This window comes from Triticum aestivum, chromosome 3A, assembly GCF_018294505.1.
Source record: "Triticum aestivum cultivar Chinese Spring chromosome 3A, IWGSC CS RefSeq v2.1, whole genome shotgun sequence".
Classification (NCBI taxonomy): Eukaryota; Viridiplantae; Streptophyta; class Magnoliopsida; order Poales; family Poaceae; genus Triticum; species Triticum aestivum.
The window spans coordinates 732012777-732028734 of record NC_057800.1 but is presented as its reverse complement, the minus strand read 5'-3'; the positions used below and the strand labels follow the sequence as shown (position 1 = coordinate 732028734).

The window sequence follows — 15958 nt, the reverse complement described above, 5'->3', positions numbered from 1 at the left end:
AAACAGCACCTGGAGTTACCAACCCAATTCCTTTTCACTAAGTTATCTTGGTTAGAATGACTTCTTTATGGACGAACCACATAAAGATTTTAATTCGAAGCGGAACTTTAATCTTCCAAATGTGCAAAGACCTCGACAATGGCCCGGGGTCAATTAGGTCCGGATACATGGATTTCACTGAGAATATTCCATTTGTGGTTAACTTCGAGCGAATTGTATCCGCCTGGTCAAATAGGTGAACATCCATCAACCTATAGACCAGGTGCAACCAAGCATTCCGACGTTCCCCTACTAGGGATCTCCTAAATTGGATATTAAGCGGTATTGAGTATAATACTGTGGCGACATAATCCTCCTTACGTTGCACAATATTATATAAGGAGGGATATTGCAAAGCCAAAGGCGTCTCCCCTAGCCATGTATCCTCCCAGAATCTAGTAGTGGTACCATTACCAACTAGGAACTACACCCGTTGGAAGAAAGTAACTTTCGTCCTCATTAACCCCTTCCAAAAGGGTGAGTCTGTTAGCCTAGCGGTGACATGGGCCAAAGTCTTAGAGTGTACGTATTTATTCCATAAGATTTGCACCCACATACCCCTCGGTCTCAATAGATATTCTGTATAGCCACTTGCTAAGCATACATCTATTCTTTACCTCTAAATTTTCGATCCCTAACCCGCCCTGGTCTTTTGGTCTACAAATGATATCCCATATAGCCAATATGTACTTCTTCTTGGCCTCATCACTTTGCCAAAAGAATCGGATCTATAGAAGTCAAGTCTTTTCCGTACACCTACCGGTGCCTCAAAGAAAGATAGAAGGAACATCGACAGACTCATCAAAACCGGATTTATCAAAACCAATCGACCTCCGTAAGACATTAGCTTGCCCTTCCAGCAGCTCATTTTCTTTTCAAATCGGTCTTCTATACATTTCCATTCATTTTTCGTTAAACATCTATGATGAATTGCGAACCCTAGATAACTAAAAGGTAAGGATCCCATTTCACAACCGAACAAATTTCTATAGTCATCTTGTTCCTCTTTGGATCTCCCAAAGCAGAACAATTCACTTTTATTGAAGTTGAGTTTGAGCCCAGATAATTGCTCAAAAAGACAAAATACAAGCTTCATATTCCTAGCGTTTGCAAGATCATGTTCCATTAATATAATAGTATCATCCGTGTATTGTAGGAAAGAGACACCCCCCTGTACAAGGTGGGGGACAAGTCCTCCTACTTGGCCACTCTCTTTGGCCCGACCAATTAGTACTGCCAACATATCCGCTACAATGTCAAACAGCATAGGAGACATGGAGTCTCCCTAATCCCTTACGTGTCTGGAAATAATGTTATATATTATCATTGACTTCTATTCCGACACTACCTTTCTGTATGAATGAATCCACCTGAGATCTCCAAGATTCATTGAACCCCTTCATATGTAAGGCTTGCTGAAAAAAGGGCCATTTGACCTTATCATACGCTTTTTCAAAATCCACTTTAAAGATAACACCATCTAGTTTCTTCGTATGGACTTCACGCAGCGTTTCATGTAGGACCACAACCCCTTCAAGGATGTGTCGTCCTGGCATGAAAGCAGTTTGTGTTGGTTGCACAACCGAATGGGCTATTCGTGTCAACATGTTCGTGCCAACCTTTGTAAAAATCTTAAAGCTTACATTGAGAAGACAGATCGGTCTGAATTGCTCAATAAGAATAGCCTCAACCTTCTTTGACAACAACGTTTTTGTTCCAAATTTGAGGTGAAACAGGTTTAAGTGACCATCGAACAAATCATGGAACATAGGCATAAGATCTACCTTTATGATATGGCAGCATTTTTTATAAAATTCCGCCGGGAACCCATCCGGCCCAGGGGCTTTATTATGCTTCATTTGCATCATTGCATCAAACACCTCTTTCTTAGTGAACGAAGCAGACAACACCTCATTCTCTTCTAAGTTAAGTTGAGGTATGTTCCCAATCGCACTCTCATCTAGAGCTATGAAACTTTCCTAGGGTGCTCCAGAAAGCTTCTAATATTAATCAGAGATGTACAATTTTAGTTTTTCATGTCCTACAATTGTACCCTCATCTTGTTCGAGTTGAATTATCTTTCTCTTTCTATGTTTCCCATTAGCTATCATGTGGAAAAACTATGTATTATCATATTCTTGGACGATCTTAGAAACCTTTGCTCTAAGCGCCCATTTCATCTCCTCCTCTCTCATAAGGGCTTGTAACTTCTTCTCGTTCTCATTCTTAATATCTCGCTCAGACATATTAAGAAGGGTGGATTCCGCTTTGACATCAAGTTCATTAATAATTTGTGCCAGTCTCTCCTTTTCAACTTTATAAATACCACTTTGGTTTTTGGCCCATCCCCTCAAGAATTGGCACAAATGTCTACACCTTGCCGGTTGTAGCTCACCTCACGAACGGCTCCAGCAAAGCCACCATCGCTGGGATGCAACTTTCACCGACACCGGTTCCAGCACACAGGGGGCACCCAAGTCGCGTCACCGACTGCCTCCCGGCAGATTGCACCTCACCGCCCCCAGTAAGCAGCTAGCCCTGGTAGCCGATGGTCGCGGCATTGTCTCAAAACCAGAGTAGTGGTGGCCATGGCCGCTGTTTCAGATCTGAAAGACGGGTAGAGGAATTCGCCTTGGAGATGGGTGGAAAGGGCTTTGAGTAGGTCTGCTCGTTGGGCGGAGGCTGCCAACGGGCAATGGTCAGGCCGGGATTGGAACAGAATTTCAGAGAACGGCGGAGGCGCGGATGCGAGGAGCGGAGCAACGAGTGTTGAGACAGAGCACTGCTACATAGACGACACCTTGGCAACCGATGTATGCACGACACATGTTGACAGCCGTCCATCACTTTGGTTGCATGGGTTGGTACCATCGATCGCAGCTTCGTTCAGAGATCGGCCGCCCATGTATCATGTGCATAGTGATTTCGGTTGAGAAAAGGATAAGGAGATTGGGAAAGTGAAGATAGACACGAGCGTGGGAAAGGGACCGGACACTCGTCCAACGCTTGTGTTATTTGTGCGACGTTTGATTTGTCGCAATCCAACGGCGCATGTTGGACCGGCGCGGCCATTAGGCCGGCCCGCCAGTGGGAAACGTTTCTCATTCTTTTTTGCCGGGCCGGACAAGTCTGTAATCGAAAGTACTAGTGTTATGACTTCCTATCACCAAAGTTGCATATGTATTAACAATTGAATTTCCACTGAAAAATGGTGTGATTGCGAAGATAAAATATAAATAGTGTGCAGCCAATGCAGCATCCGGGGCCAAGTGGAGAAGAGATAACGGCTGCCGCTCTTGGACTCATCCGAGGCCAGGTGGAGAAGATGAGGCCACGCCAGGCCAGGCTGCTTTAGTCACGGCTGACGGCAGGTTGGAGGACGATCGAAGCAAGACAAGGGCTGACGGCTGTTCGCCTCGCCACCGAGCACGCGCCGCACTCTGACGTCCGGCGACACCCGAGCTTTGGATTCGTGTGACAAAAGTGCAAGACAAAGGCTGCTGACGTCTGGACACTCCAGTACAACACTTCTCACGCACGCACGCACGCGGTGGCGCTCCTCACCCAACACGCGCCGCCCGGCCGCAGAGAAGAAGAAAGTACCAGTTCACTCATTGTCAAGCCAAGCCTCGATCCCCAGTTCCCCAGCCAACACTCGCCGCCCGGCTGCGCGATGGGAGATCCAGACGAACACGAACGTCAAGCCGTAGCCGCCGGGGAGCTTATCTCTGCCTGCAACCCTCCTCCCACCGAGGGTAACGCCGTCGTCGGCGTGGCAAACCTGCCGCCTCCTGGATTCCTCGCGGCCCTCCCACACGCCGGCCTGAACACCAGGGCCGTCGGCCTGGTCGATCCCGCCAGGCAGGAGCCCAGGGGCCGCGCGCTCGGCCGGGGAGACAAGCGCCGCTCCGTCCAGGGTCTCGTCAACGAGATCGACCACAATTTGCCGGCCGGAGAAGCCCCGGAGGAGGGCGAGGGCAGCGCGGTGGAAGCCCCGCAGGAGACGCCCACGCAGAGGAAGCGCACGCATCGATCTGCCATCAGGTCTGTGCTAAACTGGTACGGTAATTATAGTTTGGTTTGTTCTACTGTGGAGAATCTCGAGGCGCTACATCTGGTGTTAGCTCGTGGAATCGTTGCATATCTGACGCACCGTTGATCCTGGCTAGTGTTTTAGTCTAACTGTTGTGTAAAACTAGAAAGAAATACTTAATACATATACTACTACATTTTTAGATTTGATTTCTTTATGTAAGTCTAGTTAGTAGTATAAAATGTACTTATACCAAACACAAGAGATTAACTTATGAATTAGTTACGGTGATATTAAAATCGAATTGATCATCCTTTATGAGATTGGTTCGGTACTAGAATTAGTTTTAAACTAATAATTTCATGCTTTGGTGCCAATGTTATATGTACTTGAGATTGATATATATACTGTTGTGTTAGGAGGAGGAAGCACAGTGGGTCCTCGACCATGGCCAACCTGTACGACGATGGCCAGAACAAGGATGAAAGCACCGGGTTGGGGCTCTCCGCGAAGCGGAAGAGGAAGAGGAGCAAGTACCTCTTGCTGCCATACACCAATGATCTTGACGGGCTGGATCTCGACGAGAAGGAGGAGGATGTCGGTGTCCGGGAGGTCTTGCTGTTGGTGCGCGGCTTCGCCAAGGACATATTTCATCGGAGGTATTTTCCTCGGGCTGCAAAGAGGTATCTCGGAAGGCTTAGGAGCACAATGTTCTTGCCGGAGAATACTTTTGCAAATGGTGTTGTTGTTCCTGAATGTCCAGCAGAGGATTCTTTTGCAAAAGCTACTGCAGATGCTACAATTGTGGTATCTGATTCATCATGTGATTCTGAAAAGAAACAAGGCGAAGGTGCATTCACGGGGAGCGGAGGGAAGAATGATCAAGATGGAAGTGGAGGTTCTTCTATCAAAGGGAAAGAGGTGGAGAAAGCCCCTCCACCAAAAAACCATCTTGACCATGGCTTACTTATTACTCCCACTATTCCTATCAGGCAAGTGAGGCCAGAAGGTGTGATAAGCCATGTGAAACCAGGAGTTGAGGTAGATACTGTCACAAGTGTGCAGAGGCCAACGGAAGAAAACGTTCCTCCTACAACTGGTTTGCTTCCTATGCATGAAGGCATATCTTCTCAGCCCACACATGGAAATGAAAACATTGTCCAAGAACAAGAACATAATGCTTCTCTGCAGGTGATGGTTCTGAAGGTACCGAACGTTCATCCACCCCCACCTGCCCCGACAACTCAGCTGAGCATCCCTGAAATGATGAGCGGGGTCAAGCACATGATCTCGCACCTGCAAGATGGAGTCAAGCCCGTCCAGGAGAACCTTCTAGGCGATTTGCAGAGGCTTCTGGCAAACCTGGACAGGGCACAACCCGGGCCTTCTAGCTCCGCGACTGCTACTTCATAGCCCCTGTCCACCGTCTGGCTTCGTGGCTCTGGCCTCTCCATAGTTCTTGTTGGTGTATGGGATCTTATTGTTTTCTTTTCGTGGAGCTTCTTTTTTCCATTTGATGATGAACAAAATGTAATTGCAAAGTCAATGTGAATGGTAGACATTATTATCATGTCGTTGCTTGCTTGCTTGTCACTTAAGACCTTTTTCTATACATCAACCCTCATTATACAACCATGATGCACCACGCCCCGGCTACCTCCACAATGCAGCACGCCCTGCCGCCTCCTTATTGTACCGAGCCGACCACCTCCATGTCGCACCACCTACAACCTTCTTCCTCACCACATGTCAGTGATGGATCCGACTCACCACTACGATCTGATGACACTTGACGACAGAGGGCCACCCCGTCGCAGGCTGCCTTCCACCTCCCCACCTGACGATGGATCCATGCATCAAGCATCGTCGTGAGCACGTATAAATCGTCCACTTGGAACTTAGGCGACATGGTTAGGAGACACGACAGCAGGCGTCAAGGAGAGTGTGTAGTTGACAAAGGACGAGCGCGCTGAAGAGTTTGTTGCATCTAGGGCATTCTCTCTTGCGCTGCTTCCCTCTATTTGTTGTGGTGCTGATCTCTAGGCCTACTATTGGTGACAATGATGCAACGAACGTCTCCCACGCCCTCCTCCCATGGCCTCCTTGAAACGACCACAAGCCGGTGATCTGGTCGTTCGACAACAACGATACCTCCATGTTGTCAACGCCAATGGGATGGCCCAACGTCCTGACATCCCCCTTCCATGCCCTACCTATGATGCCAGTTGTTTTCTGTTAGTTCCAAAAGCTGCTACCATGGCAGACTCTTTGCAAAATCTGCGCAAAGACGACACGGACTCCTCCAACATAACGGGCTATAGCATGTCATTAAATTATGAATTGCATGTGATGTTAATCCCTTTTATGCACCTTATTTGATGTGTCGTTTGACCTCCGGCCATGGTGTCGATGGTTTAGGCAATGTGGATGGTGGTCTGCGCAGGCGAATGCGAGGGTACAACCTACTAGAAGGCTAGGAGCGGCCAGTTTGAGGCAATATGGTGGTCCCTGCCACCGCTACAGTTACCTGCGGGAGTAGGGCCAAAGTGAGGGGCGAGGGAGGGGATGGAAGGTCCTGTTACGCCGCAACCTGTTGTGGGATCTAAGGATCGCACGTTCAATATAATTTTTCTGTGGCAGACCATTTTTTTCTTTTCAATTCCAGTTAAGAGTTTATAATGAGCAAACTACCGGTTTAATTGTATACAAAATTGTTTGTGCATAATTATTATTAGAGATCGATCCACACATTAAAACTTCATGTGCAAACATTATTTGTGGATAGGGGGACAAGATGGACCTAACTGAATAAGTTGCTAGACAAGAAAGTGTCTTGGAGGGAAAGCATGGAAATTTATTAAATGCAGGGACACAAAGGTACAACGATAAATGACAACCTTGTGTGATACGCGTCGAGAGCCCCTCAAGATGACAAAAGCCTAGTCATTAATATCACGGTGAAAGAAACAGAGGAAATCCATCGATGGTCCGTATTTGTAGAAAGGCCATGCGGCCCTTTACGTATGAAGTGTTTAACAATTAATTCTCCATTCCATTTATTCAAAAGCTTTAACACAATGTATGTTCGACATGAAAGCTTTACAATGGAGCTACTCGGTGCTATCTGTATACGCTATCAAATTCGCAGGCCGGCAGCTTGAAAATGTGGCCAATGTGACCTAGAAGTCTAAGGCCCCTCCTCGATGCAAGTTCTTTGCGTGGTTGGCCTGACGCAACAGGTGTAGGACATCATATCAGTTGGCTAGGCGGGGATTGCCCCCACCAAGCCGCTTGCCCTCTGTGTGATCAAGAGGAGGAAACAATGGAGCGTATCTTGGTTAACTGTGTGCTTGCGAGGATGGTATGGGCAGAGGTTCTATCATCTTGGGGGAGACGTGAGTGGAAGCCGACCACTGATGACCATGTTCTCTCCTGGCTCATCGTGGAGCGGCCGGGGATTCATCTCGAAGGACTTGCATGCACTTATCTTGTTGATGTGTTGGACGATCTATAAACATAGGAATGACATTGCCTTTGACAATGTGTCTCCGTCGGTTCCCATAGTTCTCGCTAGGATTCCTAAGGAAGGGAAGATTTGGCACCTTGAGAGGTTGTTTAGTGGAGATCTCAATGTTTTATTTCCAAGGTTGTACAGGCGTATTAATAGCGAGTAGTCCGACAAGTCTAGGGTTGGTGGTGTAGCGTCTGCACTGAGGTACCCCATTCGTAAAACATTGTGTGGATGGGCTCTTGCCTCTCCTCTCTTGATTGTTGATACACATGCTTATGCATATCCTAGAAAAATGTTTCCACTTAGAGGTAAGGAAGTTGAGGAGAGTGTGTATTTTCATGGGTAGTTCTTGTATTGTTAGATATCCTATAGCCTAGTTTGTTGAATTCCACACAGATAACTAGGTAGATGATTTTCAAGAATTTTCACCAATATTTCAGCGATATTTTTTAAACTATACTTCTTACGTTTCAAAATAACTCTAATAGGAGTATTATATTTGACTAGAGCAAGGAATGATGCATACTTAAGTGGGGACCTTGGGTTCATCCAAGTCCAGGTGGGGTCATGGAGAAGATAATGGCTGCAAACCTCGAATTCATCTGAAACCAGGTGGAGAAGATGACGGCACCTCCTTTAGTTTAGCACTATCATCGGGTGGAACATGAGTGGTGTATGTGTTTTTAGTGGGATGTACAAATGGTGGAATAGTTGCATAATATTCAAGAGTTTAATAACTAATACAAAAGTTTTTTTACATTTTTCAAAAAAGATGAATGCAAATGGATGTTTACTACGATTGGATTTGTTTAGAGATAAGTGTTTGTTTGGTTTGGAAGAGTTTATTTTCTTCTCACAGCAAATATGCATGTGCATGGCGGAAGAGAAAATTGATCTATCCACCAAAATACCCATCAGCATAGCACTGTAGGGGATGGGAGGCGCATGCCCAGGTATATAAGAAATGCATATCCTACTTCAGTATCAATTACTAAAGTGGATGTATGTGTGACCATACATGGATTGGTCAGTTTCGCTTTAACCCTGAGAACCAACCTCTGGTTATATGGTTAGGAGGGCAGTGATACCCAAATACCACCAGGAATTAAACCACATGCTTGACACATTGGTTAGGAGGACAAAATATTCTTTCAGTGGGAGGCGACGATCGCGTCGATAGTGAGACGCTTTGGTGACTTCATAAATCTCAAGACCTGATGGCTCAGTCTCTCTAGGGATGGGTGTATGTACATATTTGTGAGCGCTAATGTGTTTCTTAAAAGAAGGTTCCCTTTAACCTTTGTATGCAGTTTAATGTGCCTTGTGTTGCATGGAAGAAAACAAAACACCACACATTTTTAGTGACTCTATCATGTTGCCACTTTTCATGTTCCCTACCGCTGTCGATGATAGTAGGGTTTTTTCTGCATGCAATTCAAAAAATTGATGAAACCACATTCATGTCCTTTGACGGCGCCTCCTCGAGCATCACACTATCACCATAAGAAAGAGTAGTGGTGCGTTGAAGTGTTACTGTATATATACATTTTTTAAAATATTCAAAAGTAAACAGGTTTCACTATGTTGTTTTTTGGATGAAAGAGGAGTGGTGCATTGAAGTGGGATTATTTATATACATTTTTTTGTTAATATTCGAAAGAAAACAGGTTTTTACTTTGTTGTTTTTTTAAGAAAATGTTGGTTGTTTGGTTTGCAAAATTATATTATGTTCCCTTTCTTTTGCACTATTTGAACATTGTCCAAATGCAGGCATTTCACGTGGATAGAGATCGCTAAAAAACATGCACGCTTTGGAGAGGCTGAACCGCACGCATGCTTCCCATTCCCCATACAATAGAAAAAAAACACTTTTCTCTGCCCTGATCAAAGGTTAAATTTCAGGTGGAGCGGCCGCCACATACACCCATCACGTGTGCACCTTTTCCTAGTGAGTCAATTGGCTCGCGTTCGTTCCCCTTCCTCTGGCGTTCAAAGCTTATCTCATTATATTCCCATTCCTCTAGCGTTCGTTATTATTCCATCGCGCCCCATCTATCTCTATTCTCATTGTCCCCCGTATACATCTGCTTTCTTCACCGATGTGGCACAGCAGCTGAGTGTTGCTTCAAGGGTCATCACTCGATGCTACTGTGCGAGGGGGGGTTGCCGAGGAGCATAGCTCTATCACTAGTACATGACCTCCTCATTAGCAGCATTCCGTGGAGCCAATTAGCAGCGTCTAGGCGGCATGCTGCCATTGCCACGCTGCTGGTAACAAGTTGCAAGCAGTGTCTCGAGGGAATGCTACTAGTAGATGGTCTCTAGCGGCGTGGCAAACACTACTAGTACGCACCATGCTGGCAGCATTCACGGGCGCAAACTCTTGTAGTCCTATATAAACAATGGCAGTGTTTGCCTGTCTCGAACACCGCCGGTGTACTTTGTTCAGAGCAGTTTTTACAGAAGTCAAGTGCCGCAAACATGCTCAATAGTTAGTAACTACCGCAAACGCTGCTAATGTTTTGCTAGTGGAAAAAGTAATTTGCCACAGTAGCAAATTGCTGTCGTACCACCGTTTGCGCATTCAATACATACACATATAAAGTATGTGTTGAATTAAAAATTGTATGTTTATCATGTTTTATATGAATCCAAATTTGCAAATTGTGACATACACGCGTTTACATGACACAATGATATCGATATTTCAATTATACATGTCGTATTTGTAAAGCACCTTCCATGGTCAATCTTTGACGGCGGCGGCACGATTCAGGGAGACTGGTGTGGATTGTTGAATTTAAAGTTGACAACTCTGTGATGTGTCGTAATAAAGAGAACAAATGTCATTATAGATCCTATCAAACGATATACTGACACATATATAAAACTGAAACATCTGGCACATCGATACCAAACATAGGAACATGGCATTTATGAGAAGAAGTGCTCGTTTTTCTGTCGTGCCAGAATTATTATGTTTCCATGCATGCATCCCTAACATAAGGAGGGGTGCCAAGCACATGATCACAAGCCTGGAAAATGGAGTGAAGCCCATCTAGGAGAACCTTCTAGGCGACTTGCAGAGGCTTCTGGTGAACCTTAACAATGTCCGGGCCCGGTCTTTCTTGCTCTGTAAGCGCTACTCCCTAGCCCCTGCCCACTGTTTGGCTTCTTGGTTGTTGCTTCTGCAGAGTTCTTGTTGGTATATGGATTCTGCTTGTCATCTTTTGATGGAGCTGTGTTTTTCAAGTTGATGATGAACGAAATGTAATTGCAAAATTCCATTGTTATTTGGTGGTTGCATCATTCTGTCATTGCTTAATTTTCACTTAATATGTTTTCATGTACATCAAACTCTTAATCTACAAAGAATTTCTCATTCTCCAACACCAAAACCCGAACTACAGAGAACAAGGAAAAACTACACACCCCTTGTTGTAACCTTATTATCCCCCATCCCAGTGCCTCGACCCCATGATCCTCACCCTACGCACCTCATCCATCTTCCTTCGTCCTCTGTGTCCCTCCTCCTTTGTCCCCCGTAGCGCCACACACCTCCTCCCCTACACGTTCCTTCCCGACCACACAGCTGCGAACTAGTGCCTCCTGCCACCTGTGCATACGAGCTCACGATTCTACCAACTTCCTCTCTCACTGAACTAACCATATCCACGACAAACCATACCTCGGCCATCGTCCACGACGCATCATGTCCCTTCCACTTATATGTCACGTCAAGTCGGCCACCTCCACGATGTACTAGGGCCTTCTCTCCCGTGTCGCTTCCCTCTATTGGCTTCCCTAAAGCTCAACAGGCCTCCTATTGGCAGCACTAATTGGAGGGACACTGCCCACCTCCTCCTAACATGGCTACCTGATCACCCACAAGTGTAGGGGGGTTATTGTAGCCATTTTTCTATAAGTAAGAGTGTTGAACACGATGAGAAGAAGAAGAAATTGGTCAATAAATTTTAGCCAGGATTCCCTGTAAAAGCTGCAGAGGTTGTTTGATGATTTGTTTCATCACAAGAATAACTTTAGCAAGGATTCCCTGTAAAAGCTACAAAGCTTTGATAGTTTTTTGTTTGGTGGAACCTATAATAATGTGTTGTAATTATTGAAAAACATCATACTTATCATTATGCCCTCTATGCAAGCAGGTGTATTCTACATATGTTCACAAAAAAATTAAGATAGCATATAACCATAGCATTGCACTTTAGGGTTCCAACAACCCCTCGTGCAACAGTTCATAAACATAGAGTTTGGTAATTTCTATCACTCCAACCACCCACCAAAGATGAACTAATCACACAACGGTCTCCACTTGGTCCTTAATGGTGAAGTAATAAGTATTCCACATTCATACGTCACCACTACAGAATTACACTACAACATTATGTCAAAACATTGAACTTTATTAAACTTCACAAGATTAGTAGCAACATGCCATGTCCTCAAGAATGTAATGGAGTATTCAGAAGACATCATACGGATCAAGATTAGTGGAGATGAAAAGATGATTAACAATATAAGCATATAAAGCTTTAATCAATTAAACTTCTAACCATCAACTATAGACAGTAGTTAACACTAGAATGTACTCTCGCAAAGGATATTAGTGATGATTGCAATAGATATGTCGAATTTTCTAAAGAAATAAGCAAAAGGTAATGTTATTAGTATGTTCGCTATGAGTATTAGTTGCGCTAATAATACGGAATACTTAAGCTTGAGGATGACGGGTTTAGTGAATATGAACTGTTCATTCCATACCTTGGAGAAGAAATTTTACTATGATGAAAATATGCCTTCTATTTATGATAATACTAATACTCGTGAAAGTGTGTTTGGGTCATGACTTAGGTAGTAATGATCCCACAATTTGAAAGTGTGTTAAATTTGATTGTAGTGTTATTGAAAGTGAGATTGGAGAGGTCATGAATTTAGGTAGTGTGGATCCCACATTTTTTGACGGGTGTTTGAATTAATTATGATAAGAATTGTTGGGGATATATATTACTATTAAGTGTAAACTGGCCATGAGGGGCCGGGTTATGTCCACAAGGAGTTAGTCATGTTTAAAGCCCATAAAGACAAGAGGTATGGCGCTTTACAGAGGAGATCTAACATGAAGGCCCAAGAGCGGGTTAGAGCCCATAGACATAAGTCGCCATATGATATGTAACTTATTCTGTAAGGCAAGGAAAGGTAGAAACCGAGCCAGGCACATTTATGAACCGGCCTCGGGATTCTGTAAACCGTCGGGCGTCAACCTGTGTATATAAAGGGATGACCCGGTGGTGGTTTAGGGACAAGAAACAATAACTCGAGAGCCAGGCAAAGCGGATTCGCTCCCTGGTCATCGAAACCCTAGCAATTCCATCACAACTGGAGGGCTTTTACCTTCATCGTAAGGGGCCGAACCAGTATAATTCCTTGCGTCCCTTGTCCGCTTTAACCCCTTTAAGCTAACCCGTCGCGATGGCTCCACGACTAAGTCCTTTCACTAGGACATCTGTCGTGACAAAACCATGACACCAAGCAACATTTGAGTTGTGCTCGGTGGGTGCCTATGTTTGAGTTGTGCTGTTGCAACACTCTCTTTGGCCCCACATGATTTCCTTTTGGCCTTAAGCCGATCAAGAGGTGTAGTTATGGTTCAAATACGATCAAGCCCCCAAGTGATTTCCCTGGTGGCCTTACACCAATCAAGAGGTGTAGCTATGGTTCGAATACGACCAAGCCCCCAAGTGATTTTCTTTAATATATGTGGCCTCATAAGCCGGATCAATGGGAAATAGAACTCCGCTTTATAAACAGAAGCCCCCATGTAACCACACATGATGTAATAAAAACAACAGAGATCCCGCTTTAGCTGAGGCTCCGGTTTTATTATATTTATCATAATATATACATTGTCATAATTATGTACATAATAAGAGCATGTAACGCTCCTTCATCAGATTCACTACACAGGCTTCATAATCATGATTTGTGTACAAACGGTTTAAAAAACCAGAATGAAGTTCTTGGGCGTTCAGGTGGGTGTAGCTTGACAAGTCTGTGCTCCACTTGCCTTTGTCCATAGCAGAAAGTTCCTCCTTGGCACTATGCTTTGATAACGCAACAGGATTGCCAGGGGTGGTGTGGCCAACGCCAGTAATTATAATATCATCTTCCTTGTCACCAGTAGATTTTACTCGAGTTGACGGTTTATCAGCGGCCTTAGCTGGACTTGACGGTTTATCATTAGTTCAGACCGGGCTTGCCGGTTTATCATCATGGCATGTTGCGTCAACTTCTACTTGTTCAACAAAATCATGGTCTTGAGAGGGCGGATCATCAAACATGGCGTCAGCATTCGTTCCTTCCGGTTCTGGAGTTCTCTCCGGTTCAACAACCACATGGTCATCAGACGGTTTATTCACCCGAGCTTTCTTGTTGGGTCTGGCCTTGGCCCTAAAAAGGAAAAGATATAAAGGTCAGTATAACATGCAAGTATGAAGCATCAAAAGATTAATTTTAAAGTATTTACCCAGGAACAGTCTTAAGAGGAGGGAGCTGTGTGGCCGTTGACTCGCCAGATGATGAATGAGGCGTTCCCTGATAATTGGAATCAGACGGATTAAGGGGTTGTCGGAAATAACCTACCTTGGGATAAGAAGGATCGGAAGTGGGTGAGATCTCAGATTGACGCTTCCGAACTGGAGTGTTCGATAAACCGGCTGAAGTGACTACTTGGCCGCTGTGCCGGGTTATGCGACGAGCTTCGTGTTGCTGCTTCTTCAAAAGAAAGTGTGGGTCCAAGTGAGCTAGGGGTGAGAAAATCTTACTTTCCGGATTGCTTGACGGATTTTTTGTGTTGGCAGAGGGTCTGAACCGGAGGAAAGGATAATTACCTCTGCGTCATCAGCTTGGCTGCCTTCAGCGTCATCCTAATAATAATCATTGTCAATGAGGTGTATGAAAAACAAACCAAGAGAGTCAAGTTCTACCTCTGAGGCCAGATTATCAAGATCATCGTCGAGGTTCAACCCAGTGGATTCAACTGCCTTCTTCTTGGCAGGTCTCTTGACAACCTTCGTCTTAGGTCGAGGGGTCTTGGCCGGTTTATCTTGAGGTTTCTTCTTCCAAAATGGGTCGTCACCCTGTTAAAAGATTGACAGAGGATATAAAAGATTGCACAGTCAAGAATATCAAGTACAAAGCAGGAGTGAGGCAATTCTTACAGCTAGCGGTTTATTCAATGTATAAAAGGGACTTAACCCGGTCCTACTGCAGACATCTTCCGATTCATTCAGCATCTCCTTAACAAACTCAGTAAATTCAGCCTTTGTTAGCTGAATATCAATATGACGTTGAGGATCTTTTGCGTCCCCTGTGTACTCACACATTAAACCGGGGCGACGGCTTAACGGTAAAATACTCTAAGATATCCAGCAACGAACAAAATCCACTCCTGTCAAACCGTTAGCCATGAAAGCTCTGAGCTTGGCGAGTTGTGGTGCGTATGTGGACCGTTCCTTGGCAGTCAGTCGTTGCGGAAATGGGTGTGTGTTGGTAAGCCGGTGAGCACGATAACCCGGCAGAGGGTTCTCATCTTCAAGGGAAGTATCCTTATAGTAGAACCAAGTTTGGTTCCAATCCTTAGGATGACTGTGAAGTTTGGCGTGAGGGAAGCTGACATCCTTCATTTCCTGAATGGAGACATCGCCAAGTTCAGTGTTGGGCCCATCTACGAATTCAGTACAATGGTTCAAATAAAAAAATCTTGGAACAATTCAACGGTTGGCTCTTCTTGCAGATAGGCTTCACAAAACACTTGAAAGTCGCAAATATTGGACACAGAGTTGGGTCCAATATCTTGAGGGTGGATCTGGAAGCTGGCAAGCACATCACGGAAAAACTTGGATCCAGGCGGTTTAAAACCACGGTTCATGTGATCAACAAATACCACTACCTCGCCGTCTTTTGGGGTAGGAGGATTTTCTGGACTGGGAATACGCCAGTGGATTTCACTTTGTTTTGGTAAAACGCTAGTTCTGACGCATCCATCTAGCTGCTCTTCAGTAACCCGGGAAGGAACCCAGTTACAAGCATAAAATTGTTTGGCCATTTCGAATGAGGAGCTGGAAAAGATTGATGCCGGTTTAAGACTCATGGTTAGCAAGCATAAAGCATAGTAGGTTAAGGAAAAAGCATTCAAGCATGCAAAATTGTTAAACCGGAAGGTTGATGCTATTATAAATGGTAAAGCGACTGGCGGTTTACGAGGGGACTAATGGCATATGGCAGATTATTTTCTAAAGGATAAACCGCCTACGCAGACAATGAAAGTACAGATCTGAAGCAAAAAAAACGACTAAGTG

At 44.8% G+C, this 15958-nt stretch overlaps 1 protein-coding gene across 1 annotated transcript; it reads left to right on the top strand.

The window, feature by feature from the left end:
- Positions 1 to 3632: 3632 nt before the first annotated feature.
- Positions 3633 to 5634, top strand: LOC123059544 (uncharacterized). Its single transcript, XM_044482087.1, has 2 exons — positions 3633 to 4083; positions 4492 to 5634. The coding sequence occupies exons 1-2, from the start codon at positions 3713 to 3715 to the stop codon at positions 5483 to 5485; spliced, it is 1365 nt and encodes a 454-aa protein (XP_044338022.1). The 5' UTR covers positions 3633 to 3712; the 3' UTR covers positions 5486 to 5634.
- The last annotated feature ends 10324 nt before the right edge of the window (positions 5635 to 15958 follow it).